The sequence below is a fragment of the Pelobates fuscus genome, chromosome 3 (genome assembly GCF_036172605.1).
Source record: "Pelobates fuscus isolate aPelFus1 chromosome 3, aPelFus1.pri, whole genome shotgun sequence".
Lineage (NCBI taxonomy): Eukaryota > Metazoa > Chordata > Amphibia > Anura > Pelobatidae > Pelobates > Pelobates fuscus.
In genome coordinates, this window is record NC_086319.1 from 357,002,019 (window position 1) to 357,016,407 (window position 14,389).

At 38.6% G+C, this 14,389-nt stretch overlaps 1 protein-coding gene across 3 annotated transcripts in view; it reads right to left on the bottom strand.

Annotated features, from left to right (window-relative positions):
• The window catches only part of ADGRE5 (adhesion G protein-coupled receptor E5), a 262,935-nt gene that overhangs the window by 135,904 nt on the left and 112,642 nt on the right, over window positions 1–14,389 (bottom strand). For all 3 annotated transcript variants that reach the window (XR_010090463.1, XM_063449225.1, XM_063449224.1), the window contains exons 6-12: window positions 13,724–13,779; window positions 12,409–12,495; window positions 10,039–10,204; window positions 8,223–8,330; window positions 7,397–7,587; window positions 4,967–5,134; window positions 4,430–4,621 (exon numbers count right to left, since the gene is read on the bottom strand). Coding sequence is in view for 2 of the 3 variants with exons in the window: in XM_063449225.1 (XP_063305295.1) it covers window positions 4,430–4,621; window positions 4,967–5,134; window positions 7,397–7,587; window positions 8,223–8,330; window positions 10,039–10,204; window positions 12,409–12,495; window positions 13,724–13,779 (968 nt within the window). In the remaining variant the exon portion in view is untranslated. The remainder of the gene's footprint in view (window positions 1–4,429; window positions 4,622–4,966; window positions 5,135–7,396; window positions 7,588–8,222; window positions 8,331–10,038; window positions 10,205–12,408; window positions 12,496–13,723; window positions 13,780–14,389) is intronic.

A 14,389-nucleotide genomic window follows, 5' to 3' on the forward strand; every position in this document is an offset into this window, starting at 1 on the left:
TCCCGTACTTGGTAACTTAAGGGGGGACTTGAGTCAGTTGGGAGAAGGAATTACCCGGCAGCAGGTTGTAGAGTTGGGTAAGACTATGGAGGAGGTACAGAAATGGGTACAAGATAGATTACCTGTGAATATTTATCCCCCTGTTCATAGTTATCATCCAGGAGATCAAGTGTGGATTAAAGAGTGGAATAATGTACCGTTAGGGCCCAAGTGGAGAGGTCCTTATGTTGTTCTTTTGTCTACCCCTACAGCGATAAAAGTAGCCGAAGTGACTCCGTGGATACATCACTCCAGGGTTAAACCAGCAGCAGTCGATTCTTGGCAAGTTACAGCAGATCCAGAGAATCCCTGCAAGATCCGGTTAAAACGCACTACTCAGTCGGAGTAACGAGGAACTATTGTGGATTACAAATTTTATTGTTACAGGGATTTGGTGAAGTGAGTGTTTTTAGACGGCCATAATAAAGCCTGTCCGCTTACCGACATATAGTGTATAAGCCAGGGAAAGTCTCGAAGGGACTCCTGTGAAGACGAACAGAACTCCATTCCCTGCAGCCCTTACATCCTGGAAGCTGAGGTGCCTTCGCACGGACGAAGACTGAGGATGACGGCGAAAGATGTGTTGATGATAGTGTTTATTTATGTGTGTTTTTATATTCAGGAAGGTAGAGGTACCGACACTCCTAGCTGTGAGGTATGCATTAAGACTACAAGAACAGGTAACCATATTTCCCAAACCCTAATTTGGCATTCACAATACGAGTGTAAAGGAGATGTATCGAGATGTAGATACCTAAATATAGACTATAGTGTGTGCCATTTAGGAGTAGGAGAACCTAAGTGCTTCAGTCCAGAGTATCAACCCCGTACAATTTGGTTGACTCTCAGGAATGGAGATCCTCAGGGGACCCTAATTAATAAGACGGTGTTAGAATCCGTACATTCTTCGGGTGTTCTGCTATTTGATGCGTGTAAGGCGATATCAAGTGGTAGAAAACCGTGGAATGTATGTGGGGATCTTAGATGGGAGAGGACGTATGGGTCTAATGATAAATATATTTGTCCCAGTAGTAAAAATAAATATGTTAGTCCTAGATGCCCGAATAAAGACTATAACTTTTGCCCATATTGGTCTTGTGTGGGGTGGGCGACTTGGGGACAGACAGTAGACAAAGACATGATAGTGACTAAGTTGCCTACCAGCCCATATTGTAAGTCTATGGAATGTAATCCCATCCATATACTTATAAATAACCCCGATAAGTTCTTAGACAAATATGGCAATTTATTTGGGTTTCAGATATACGGGACGGGTTTAGATCCTGGGACAGTATTGTTTATAGGGATAGAGACTGATACGGTATCCTCCCAAACTCATCAAGTATACCATTCCTTTTATGAAGAGATGAGCATAGATAATAAGATCCCCCATAATGCTAAAAACCTGTTTATTGATTTAGCCGAAAGTATTGCCGGTAGTCTTAATGTTACCAACTGCTATGTGTGTGGAGGTACTAACATGGGAGACCAATGGCCTTGGGAAGCAAAGGAGGTAATGTCCGGTTCTGAGGCAGTGGACTAATTAATATCTACACAAGCCGATTATCATATGAGTGTTAGAGGTAAATCTGAGTGGAGATTAAAGACCTCCATCATAGGTTATGTTTGCATAGCAAGGAAAGGAATAATGTATAATACTTCTGTAGGAGAATTAACTTGTCTAGGGCAAAAAGCTTATGATGATGATACAAAGAATACAACTTGGTGGTCGGCTTCAAATGTCTCAGAACCATCTAACCCGTTTGCTAGATACGCCAATTTAAAGGATGTGTGGTTTGATTTATCTATCACATCTACCTGGAGAGCCCCAGCAAATTTGTACTGGATCTGTGGTAAGAAAGCCTATTCGGAGTTGCCACAGGACTGGGAAGGGGCATGTGTGTTGGGTATGCTCAAACCATCCTTCTTCTTGTTACCGATTGAAACAGGTGAGACTTTAGGTGTTAAAGTGTATGATGTGAATCATAGGAAGAAAAGGGGACCCATAGAGATAGGCGCCTGGGAAGATGATGAATGGCCTCCCCAGCGTATCATAGATTATTATGGGCCAGCCACGTGGGCTGAGGATGGTACCTTTGGTTACAGAACCCCTATTTATATGCTCAACCGTATTATAAGATTACAGGCGGTGGTTGAGATTATTACTAACGAAACATCACAAGCGCTCAATCTTCTAGCGAAGCATAACACCAGGATGAGGACGGCAGTCTACCAAAATAGATTAGCCTTGGATTACCTTTTGGCAGTAGAGGGAGGTGTATGTGGGAAGTTTAACCTGAGCAATTGCTGTCTTCAAATAGATGACGAAGGGCAAGCAATAGCTGAGCTTACTAGCCATATGGTTAAACTAGCGCATGTGCCTACTCAGGTATGGAAAGGGTATAATCCAAGTAGTTGGTTTGGTAGCTGGTATGAGTGGTTTGGAGGGCTTAAGGCAGTGGTAGGTGGAGTCCTACTGATTTTAATGTTGTGTCTAGTCCTGCCGTGTCTTATACCCTTAGTAGTTAGGTCTGTGCAAAGCCTGATAGAAAATATAGCAGAGAGGAAGGCTGCTGCACAGATAATGGCGATTTATAAGTATAAAGCTCTAGATCAGGGAGAACCAATGCAGGAAGATGAGTGTTGAAGATTCACATCATAGATAAGTCTGGTCTGGTTCAAGGTAACTTGCGGTGTATGCAAACCAAGGTTAAAGTGATGCCTCAAGTAATTGTAAAATATCAAGAGGCATCAAAGGGGGGAATGTGGTGGAATCTCGGTAAAAATAAATTTAGTAGGCCGAGATTACCACGTGGCATGTGTACGTGCATATGCTGACGTATCGATCAGTTGGTTGCACGAGGCAAGATACGATCAGTAGTGTACGGAGCATGTGCAAGAATACAGGATGTAGTATTCCCCCTCCTCCATTGTGCTGGACAAGCCATGCGGTCAAGCAGGAAGTTAATTCTTATTTGTATTGATTGGTCAAGAGAATGTGCGGGTGGAGCTTAATATGGGAGGAGTTATGTGCCTATATAGGGAGCCTGCACTATTGTCCGGGACTCAGAACTTGTGGTATTTTGGTGACGCTAGTCCCTCTGAGTCCCGATCGGTGATCCAATAAAGAATCTCTTCCTTCCTGAAGAAACCTGTGTCCATCTCTCTGTGCTTCGCTTCCGTCAGTTTCTCCGGTATCAATATGATATCACAATGAAAGCTTTTTTGTTACATCATATGATGTCACAATGAAAGCCTGGCTGCTATATCACATGACATCAACATGACAGCAAACCTGATGCATCAGGTGAAAACACAATGAAAGCAAACATGCTACATTATATGACATCATAATGAAAACCTAGCTGCTACATCACATGACATCACAGCGAAAGTCTAACTGCTACATCATATGACATCATAATGAAAACCTAGCTGCTACATCATATGACATCATAATGAAAACATAGCTGCTACATCATATGACATCACAGTGAAAGTCTAACTGCTACATTATATGACATCATAATGAAAACCTAGCTGCTATATCACATGACATCACAGTGAAAGTCTAACTGCTACATCACATGACATCACAATGAAAGTCTAACTGTTACATCATATGACATCATAATAAACACCTAGCTGTTACATCACATGACATCACAATGAAAGGCTAGCTGCTGCATCATATGACATCATGGGAGATAACAGTGGACTCCTGCAAGAAAGGTCTTATATAAGGTCACAATGGCTACATGCCTGCAACAAGGTATGATATCACAATGAAAGTTTAACTTGTCCATCATATGATTTCACAGTGAAAGCTTACCTTCTACATGATATAATATCGCAATACTTGCTTATTTCCTTTTAGGATATGATGGCAAGGAATGTTTCCTTACTACATCATGTCTTTACATTGAATTATTTTACAGTGAATGTCTTCTTAGTAAAGCAGCAGACACCGAATAAAGGTTTACAGGATGCCTGTCTTAAAGAAAGAATGACCAGCATTTGTGCAATATTATATCATTTGTATTTTAAACACATGTGCTTTGCAGAGAAACTCAGTTTTTGTTAACAATAATTTGTTTATTAATTTCCTAATTTTTTTTTTTAATGTCTGTGTTCTAAATCAGAACACTTTGCAGCCAATAGATAAGTCTTACAGGTATCCAAACTGCCATTGGTTGTTCACAGTTTGTCAGTAAAGCTCCTATGACCTGTTCATCCAGGTCTGTGAAATGATCAGTAGCACAGCTACACTGGGAATATAATGCAATATAAAAATGACGGACTGATGGATTTCACAATCAAACCAGAATGGATAAAGTAGACATGGACCGTAGTATGTCACACGGCATTGTGTAATTGTTACCCAGATTACCTCGTTGTCAGTTGGTGTAATTCCCAGAAGGAAAATGCAGTTTCCAAGTAAGAGGGTCGCACACAGGTGTGTGTGGATGGTGTTACGTGTACCTCGGATTGCCCGGCAAAAGCAAAAGGTGATTAAAGCCAAAGTAAGACAAATAATCGAAATGGACAGCCCAATCTTTGTGATGAGACTCAGTGTCCAACTCTGAGAGGGAGAGATAAGATAATATTAGTATAAAAAGGTTAGAAACATGGAAGGGATAAAGACAGATATAAAATAACTGGTAACATAGTCTCTGTTAGGGCCATTTGTTCCTATAGGGTGTGCGGCTAGGCACAGTGTGCTGACTGAAATAGTCAATGTGAAATTAAATTTTTGCCAAATTATAGCGAATTTCTAGGACGCAAGATCCTTTCTAAAAAATATTTGTGATCTGTTCATTCCCATTATTCCTTCACCTTGGTTGGTCGTGAAAGAGCATGTAGAAGGAGAGACACGGAATACAGGAAGGAAAAATACAACTATGCCATGTTATGCATTGCCTGTTACCTCAACGGCGTCCACATTCAGAGCCATTAAAATGGCAAAGCTGGTTAAGTGAGTGCATTCGCAGGTAGTGTCTTCTTTAGTGCTGTTCACTTTGTGACATCCATCACTGCTCCACCCAGTGTAACTGTGTGACCAGAACACACACAGTGTTTCCCTGTTTTCCTCTGTCTGGAAGCAAAAATAAATGAAATCAAAATATCCAAACAATTTTGAACAAGCTCCTTAACCCCTTAAGGACACATGACATGTGTGACATGTCATGATTCCCTTTTATTCCAGAAGTTTGGTCCTTAAGGGGTTAAACACACTATTTTTTTAAAGAGATGCTTGGTCCAAAGGAGCTACTTTCTCCCAATTTTTATATCAGATTGAGATTATGAGAGTTAGCTGGATCATGCCTTTGGGCATAGTAGAGAGCAATGAATGTATGACCAACGTTGGGTGGTTACAGAACTATATTAAGTACATATGGATGTGATATGAGTGTGGATTTATTTCATGCAATTAAGACGATCTGACATCCTAGTCCAAGTGACACCCATATTGCTTGTAAGTACAAGAGTTTAGGTTGGTTAAAATATAAGCTATGGTCTCCCTTCTGCTGCACATGGCTCTGCAAAGTTATGCTCCACCCCCAAAAAATAAAACATGGCTCCGCAGGACCACCAAGAAACAAATCAGATTCGCCACCAGATTTTTCCAAAATCACATGTGCTGTACTTAGGGACACTGCAAGCACGAACACACCCTCGACTCCATGAGTAGCTTAAGTGAAAGGAGGTCTCCTGTCTTTGTCTCTATGTTCACAATTTCTTCTGACTGAAGTGATTTTCAAAAATTGCTGCAACCATAAGCCCCTGTATGGTATGTACCAAGTGGTGCCCCACATCAAGTGTTCACAACATCCTATGAGATGCTCCTGCATTGTGTTCTATGAAGGAGCAGAGACCCATATTTGTACTTATAGCCTCATTCATAAGAAAAAATAATGAAAGTGAACTATAGGCAAAAATAACTAAATAAATATAAGAAAAAATATGAAAGTGAACTATAGGCAAACTGGTAACAGATGCTTTTGACTTCTATCAGTTTGGGCAATAGTTTTATTTATGCTTTTCATTAATGAAATTGCTACTGGAGGCAATCTACATATCCCATAAACTGGAATGGGACGTGAAATGGCGGCTTCAGAGATATTCCCAGTACTTTCACTCTTTTCCTACCCCCAATCTGTGTTTCTCTTCATCTCCCCTCTTATGTGTCTATTACTATCTTCATTGCCCCTAAAAAATATCTGAATGTTTTTAAAGTGAAAACTTTCAGTTTTCCTTCCCTTATGCTTCCTGTATCTTATACTCTCTCCATTGACACTTGCTTTTGTTTATGTTTACTATCTTTTTTTCCTTGTGTCGGTTCTTAATATCTGGGTGCAGCCATTTTGTTTTTTTGGCCCATGATATCTGCTGTTTGCCCCTCCGTGGGACTGATTTTACTGATGGATTATGGGTAAATTTGATAGACAACTAAAATTCAACCTTGAAGTGGAGCAATATTTAGGTGAAAAGTCCCACACCAGAGAATTCAAATACGTAATGTAAGATACTTATGTAAACAGTAGATGGCGGCAGAGGGTCACCCTAATCACATAATTCATGAAAAAAAGCAAAAAACACAAATGATAGTTCAGATCTCCTTAGTAGTAAAATTCAAATAAATATCAGATAATTTCCTCCATATATATGTGTGTATAAAAGAGGTTCAGTACTAATAGGTAAACGTTGTTATAAAAGTAGAAACAAATAAATAAAGAAAAAAAAGTGTTCAAGGTTTCCAAAAAGATTTTTATTTGAGTTTTCTGGTGTGGGACTTTTCACCTAAATATTGAACCACTTCTTTTACAACTCCATTTTTGTGTTTGGTGTGTTTTTAAGGTAAAACACCGAAGTGTGTAGCATAGATTTGCTAGCAATGCATTGCAAGCTATATTTTAATATTTATTGTGTATTTCGGGAATTATGTTTAAAAAAACTTTTTTTAAGCACTCCAAAATATTTGCCAACCTTACTCTAAGCTCCACCTATTGTCAGATTTTCTTAACCTGACTTCTGTACATAAGGAAAAGTAGCCCTACATTTATTTATATATTTTATGAATACTTGAGACTTCGGGAAAAATTTAAAAAAGATTCAGATATAGGGAGCTATATAAAAGAAGGTTAGATAACGGTTATTTTTGGTGACAGATGTTTGTTAACCAGTGAACGTGAGATTTTTTTACTCTCCAGTTTTATGTTAATTATTAGATTTACCGCATCATTTTCATATACGCATAAAGTTACAGAACTATAGAGATAAAACCCGTTTCATTAATTAGTACGAGTCATTAATGAAGGGCGATGGGGATATGGTGGGTTCTTGTTGCAGATCTTACCATTGCATTGTGCCTGATATTTATAGTGATTGGGTTGGTCAGGTTCTTAGTATCGTTGCGAGTTACAAAGATGCTGAGCACAGGTGAGATCAAAGTATGGTTCTGGGCTGTTGAATTCTGTCCCAAAAGTGGGGCACCTGCTAGCAGGGAAGACAGTTTAGGATACTCCAAAAGTCCAACCATTGCCGAATCTGTGAAAAAATCATAGAATGTGTGAGAAGTTGAGGAAGAAAGAATACAAATTATTGGAACTAAACTATATTTATTGCATATATATATATTGCAAGGATTCTATAGCAATTAAAGCACCACTATAAGCACCCAGACAACTTAATGTCAATGATGTCACCTGGGAGCAGTGACCTGCCTGCCATTTTGGTCCTGCACTGTGAAAAATTGACGTTTTAGAGATACAGCAATGTTTACATCGCGGGGCTAAAAACATCTCTAATGGCGGTTACACTAACAGACACTAGATGGTGCTCCCACTAAAAGAACACAGATAAACATGGTTCTGATATCAATGTTTCCCATAGAGAAGCGTTGGATTGAATGGCACATCACATAGATCACTAGGAAAAACATAAACAACATTATGACATCAGAGAGGTGGATCTGGCTGCTCAGAAAAGGCTGTCAGGCGAGTAATGGGTTAATTGAATTAATTTGTATTATTCACTGTTTTATTAAAAATGGGGTTCTGCAATATATAACACGCTGCCCTGATTTTGGTAGGATAAAAAAAAAAAAGGAATGAGGGGAATATAGTGTTCCTTTAAATCGTAAAGTGCTACAGTACACACTGACAGATATCATGCACATTTACCTGGTAAATTGTCATTTGCTGCTGTTGTCACGTCCAAAGTTACAGTGCTCCATTGACTGCGCAGAGAGAAATTCCCCTTTTTTGTAAAATTGGTGAATATGCTCATTGCTGCAATAATAAGCAGTATGGTCAACTCAACAACAAATGGCCACTGCTTTACTTACACTTATATATATATGCAACTACACCCATATGATGACATATAGTACCTCTAAACAAAAAACATTCCACACACAACTCAGAATTCAAGAAGAATTTCTCTGCAAGCATGACATCTATCAGATATAACTTACACAGTAGATTCAGCACTCTACAAAAACACACAAACCTGCAAACACATAAATATACAAAAGTCCATTTAACTGAAAAGTTTAGACAGAAAAAAACATTCAAACAGTTACATGCCCAATTATCTGCAGGTTCCTTCAATACCATTTACATCAATTTGCACAAAGTCTTACAAACAGCTACACCCAGCACACTGCACACACCTGTATACAGTGCTCTAACAGAAAAAACCTGTACACAGTACTTTAGCTGGTTGCACACACCTGTATACAATGTATGCAGGACACACAGTATGCTGCCTAAAATCATAGATACTTACACAAGGTTTTATGCAGAGAGCTGTGCACAATTACACACATATATCCTACAGAGCAGCTCACCATGTACCTGCACACAGCAGGTTTCAACAGTCTACACTACCCTATGGGCCTACAAATGCTTCCTAATCCCAGCAGAAACATAAAAAAAAAAATGCTCTGTGCTGTTAAACTGCTTAGGGTTACCTAAGCCAGGACTTTGCCCAATTCCAATATGGCCGCCAGAGAAGAAGGGAAGTGATGTCACACTCACACAGCGGAAAAGACATAACAGTCCGTTGTTTTGTTGTTATATGTTTTGTGTGCTCTCCTGTCCTGCTGATGCTTGCTACCATGTACCATGTTTCCCCAAAAATAAGACATTCCCCCATAATAAGCCCTAGCTTATTTTTGGGTAATCCTCGTAACATACGCCCAATAAACCCTAGTCGCTAGTTCGCTAATCCATGTTTGGGAAATTTCCCCTGAACATAGAGTCGTGGGATTCCATTTGTGAGTAAGCTAATCTATGTACGGGGAAGATTCGGATCTATTACACTAGAAGCCTTTCTGTTTCTTTCTCCCACACTCATTTCTCTTATGAGGTGATCCACATTGAAAGAAAGAAGAGGTCCCTGTGATACCTGGGTACACAAAAGTGGTTGTGATTTGAGGTTATCCCAACTGGCTCTTGTCCATGTAAATGTGCCGATATTGTAGATATACCCCACTTATCCCATATAACTGTAATAAACTATATTTATTTACTTTTTACAGCTTATGTTTGCTGAAATCAAGCCTTAGGGGTAAGTTTAGTGATTATTATTTATTTGAGCGCTCCACATTTGGAACTAGTGGTGGCGTCTTTATCACGTAGTTTCTTTTTTATTCCAGTAGAAACATGTACATAGTACATGTACATAGTACACAAGTATGCAGACACCAACAAACATCACGCTGCCTTCACATACACCTTGCAGAACCACACACAAAATTACTTGCAGAATTGAGTAATTTTTAGCAGAAATCTGTATCATAACATATCCTGCAGACACTTGTGAAAACATCCCTGCATTCATTCATTCTTAGTTTATTTAAGGCAACTGTGCACAATAACCCCCCACCCCCGCAGACAACCACACATATTAGCAACCTGCAGTGAATTCCATGAGCACTGTGCAGATACTGTCGCTCTGCTCAATGCTGAAAAGAACAGCACTTGCAGCACTCACTGGTGTTGCTCGGAGAGTGGGTTAGTTTGATGATATTCCGATATAGCATAGCAAGTATTCGTGCCAATTGTTCCACTGTTTGAAGCATATTCCCCAATTTCTTTAATCTTTCATTGGTCTCAAAGCTGCTTTCATTATTCAACAAATCCCCCAACTTGGACAGAAACTAAAAATGAGAAAAAAAAAGTTTAAACCATAGAACAAACTGCACAAGAATCCAGTAAAATATAATCATATAAGTTACATATCAGACTTGGGCATTCATTTTTCAGACTAATACGCTTTCGTCCGAAAGACGAATGAACGAATACGAATTAAAACGAATGAAACAAAAAAAAGACAAAATTGATTGCTGAATGAAATTTCAGTATGCAATTTGTTCTTTCATTCATATATTTTATATTACAAGTAGATAGCTACAGGCTCCTGTTTATTTTAGTGGCCCCCACTCACATGCACTGGTGGGGGCACACTATCCTTCCCAGTTAGTTATTTTAGTAAGTGCCCCACCAGGAGAGAATAGGAGATCAGTGCCAGGCCCCCCTTTATTGGATTAGCGACTGTGCAGCAATAGCCATTGGCTGCTCATTGACTTGTAGATATGCCCCTATCTTGTGGCACAGTGGGTAGGGGCAGGACAGAGGATTTAGCTTCCATTATTTACTAATACAAAGCTTTTTTTAGTTAGAATTAGTAAAGTTGTCTGAACCACCAGAATTAAGAAAAGGAACAGCTTTTCCTAATTTTTAGTCTTTCAGTTTCTAAGTAGATAGCTTTCTGATCCTTGTGGGATTGCTATAAGGATGCCAAAAATGGGCTATCTACTAAACAGCTTCCTAATTTGGTATTATTAAATATGGCAATACCACAAGGGCACCAATTTAAAATTTTTGCAAATGCAGTCACAGTCCGTGGCACAGTCGAGATTTAATTTGTCCAAATGAATATTTCCTGAAACAAAAATAATGATAGAATTTCATTTGAAAACTAATGAACAGACAACTTTTTTTCCCCTCCGAATGTAGACAACAACATGTAAATAGTCAGTAGTAACATATTTACAAATATTGTAATTGAGCAGTTGAAACAAGATTTCAAATGTTAGTTACTTACACATCTGTTACTATTTGCAACACAGTCCCAGCAGACATGGTTACCCAGGAAACCCCAAGATAACCTTTTCAGTTTGACCATAATAGTTACGCCTATGGTTATAGTGAACTGACGTCCCCAAATGGCAACAGATTTGCATCTAATTTATTTTACAGCTTGGCTTCTGTCATTAGATCTAAACTGCTGAATAGCCTCGGACTTGCCTTTAGACAGTAGCCAGTTTCCATGTAATTTGGTATTTTTATTCCAGTTTGCGGACATGGGTCAGCTAATACATCACACTATATGTACTTCATAGAGCCTGTGTTCACAAGTCTTCTCTAAGCTACCCCTGATCTATGGCTCAGAGCCCCACATTTGAGGCTCATCTCTAATTTTCAACAGAGAGTACATTTAATAAGTACGCAAACTTAGTGTAGAATTTAGTGTGATTCCCTTGAATAAGAGGATTATTTGGGGCTTTGTAATAACCTCACAATAGTTCTACCATGTAGCACTTTCACTACATTTTTCTCACATAACCTTCTGAATACCTTGGGGTTTTTTAATGTAGGATAATTTTGATGATCTCAGCCAAGGAGGCGGTGTGGAGGAGGAGCCAAACACTGCCCGAAACAATCATCATCTTTTCATAGAGATATATTAAACATTCAGTGTCTCTGTGTAGAGGGTGGAGACGCTGAACGGCAGTGTTGCACACTGTGCAGCACTGACCCAGGAACAACCTCTAGTGGCTCTCAGAGAAGTGGCACTAGAGGTGTTCCTAGGCTGTAATGTAATCACCACATTTTGTTCTCTGAAAAAAACAGTGTTTACTGCAACATTGTCTGCAGGGAATGATTATACTCAACAGAACAAATACAATAAACTGTAGTTATTCAGGTGACCATAGTGTCCCTTTAAAGTCCACTCTCGGCAGGATGCAATGATGCTTTTGTTGCATACAGTGACACTGTAACCAATAAACTACAATGGGTGTAACATTGACTTAAAAAGAACACAGTGGGAAAACAATTAGCCTAAATTCTGCATGTTGGTACCCTGTTTACCACATTTCTTTATTGTAATAATTATTTTGTATAATCGGATTTTTTTACTCCATCTAGATACAAAAATGTGTAATCTACGATAGCAGTTGCTCTTTCATATCATGTTTTTCAACTCATACTATGTCAGCCTTTTTTTTTTAGAAGTAAAGATGTCTTTGCCAGAATGCGATAGACAAACTCACAGATTTATTTACACAGTGCTGCTCACCTCTTCCATTCTACGTTTCTGCGATGTTTTATTCTGACTACAGGTTGGCCGACCAGACGAGAATGTCTTCTGCAGTAAACAATTCCACTTGCAAAAAAAAAAAACCCAATAAAACAAAAATTATTTACTAAAACCATTAAATGTAACATATGTATTTGGGATTTACCTACATAACCTGCTTTAACGGCAGAACCTTTTTTACCCACAGTACCTTTAACAAGACAGAGAGCACAGTGTGCGTGTGATAACCTTTGGGCATTTACAAATACATTTTTCAGCCTAAACATAGCAAAACATACAGGAACGTCAAACTTAAATACTGAGCAGAAGGCTGACTTGGGATGGGTTAATGCAGTCTGGTGTACTGAATATACCAAATGCTTTTAGAAAACATGAACTTAGAGCACTACAGTTTTGCTTGCATACAGCACTGCCCATTTTGTTTATGTCTTTTATGTTTTCTTTTAGAGGAACACTACACACTGTGCGGTATGTGTCTTTAGCCTGTCGCATTTGTGACAATTTATAAAATTGATGGTTTCAACAGAGACACTGCCCTGCCTATCAATAAAAAATACAGGGAAGTTTTCCTCCACTTCTGTTACCTCCACAAAACAAATGGAAGTGGCAGGAACAGAGTACAAGTGTGCATGTGCCTTCCCCTCTTTTCGAGGAGCTCTATTACAACACTTGATTTCAATCTGTGCTGGGGGAAACTATGAAGGCTTGCAAAGGCTGCAGACAAAATATCGGCAGCTTTTGCAAGCTGTCTTTAGATGTGCCCCCAAATATATTTTTTTAAATGCATACCTGATTTAATAGGGGGTATATATGCTAAACTGTGATATGGCAGACGTGCATTTGAGTGATTTATACGCTAAGAATGACCACTTACCCAAAGTAGTAAAATATTAATTATGTTGTCATGTTGGTATGATTCATGCTTAATCAGAAGAGTAACAGTTTATGGATTATGTTGTTTGGCAGGGGAGCCATAGACTAGTGACTACAGTGGCAGAAATACTAATTTGTCACAAGATCACTACCATCTGTTGACATTTTCTCAAAGTGACATGTTTTATAGAAGAGCTGGTAATAGACTGACCACAATATTACGCCTCTGGGAAAGGACTGGCTGATGAAGTATTGTTTGTCAGTGGAAGAGTAAACATGAATATTAGGTTGGCATTATTATTTATGCATTGGTAAGTTTGTAAAATATATGTAAAATTATGTATATGTAAAATTCTACAGATCTGTTTACATTACTTCACATTTTAGGAAAGGTTAAACTGATTACAACTGCAGGTCATACCTGTTGTGCACAACTTTGATTCTTTTCATCCTTTGAAATATCGTCTTTACATTGCACTATAAACACATAAAAGTTATATAATAAGTAGGAAGACGAAACAGAAGCCAAAAAATATTGACAGAAAAAACAATATGGATATGATAAGGTGTGAAAGTTTGAGATACAACGGCCTGAACAGAAAGTAGACAATAATAAAAATAGAGTTTACATTGATTAGACCAATGGTTCTTGGACTTTGGGTCAGGACATAAGGCTGGTCCCCCATGCTGATTCTTTGGGCCCTTAGTGGTTAGAAGAAGCGTCCAATACTGATCAGTTTCTAGACAACTGGTTTTATGCCTTCCCGATATTTCCTTTCATACTGGGAAGAGTCTAATGAAGGTGTATTGCAGAATATTGTTTTACTATCTATAATATTACAATTTAATAATGAGCCACTGAACTAATTATATAATTGAATAATGGATTGACAAGCAAATACCATATACATTATTTGAATCCATCATCAAAAAGGTTAAAGGGGAACTGTCTCTTCCCCAGAATTTCCACCTTTAAATAAAACACTGAAAATCACGGATAACTTGCATTAACATTCTTGCTCCATTTTCTTTTAATTAATATTAAGAATTTAGCAAATGGAATTATAATCCAGTTGAGACAAAGCAA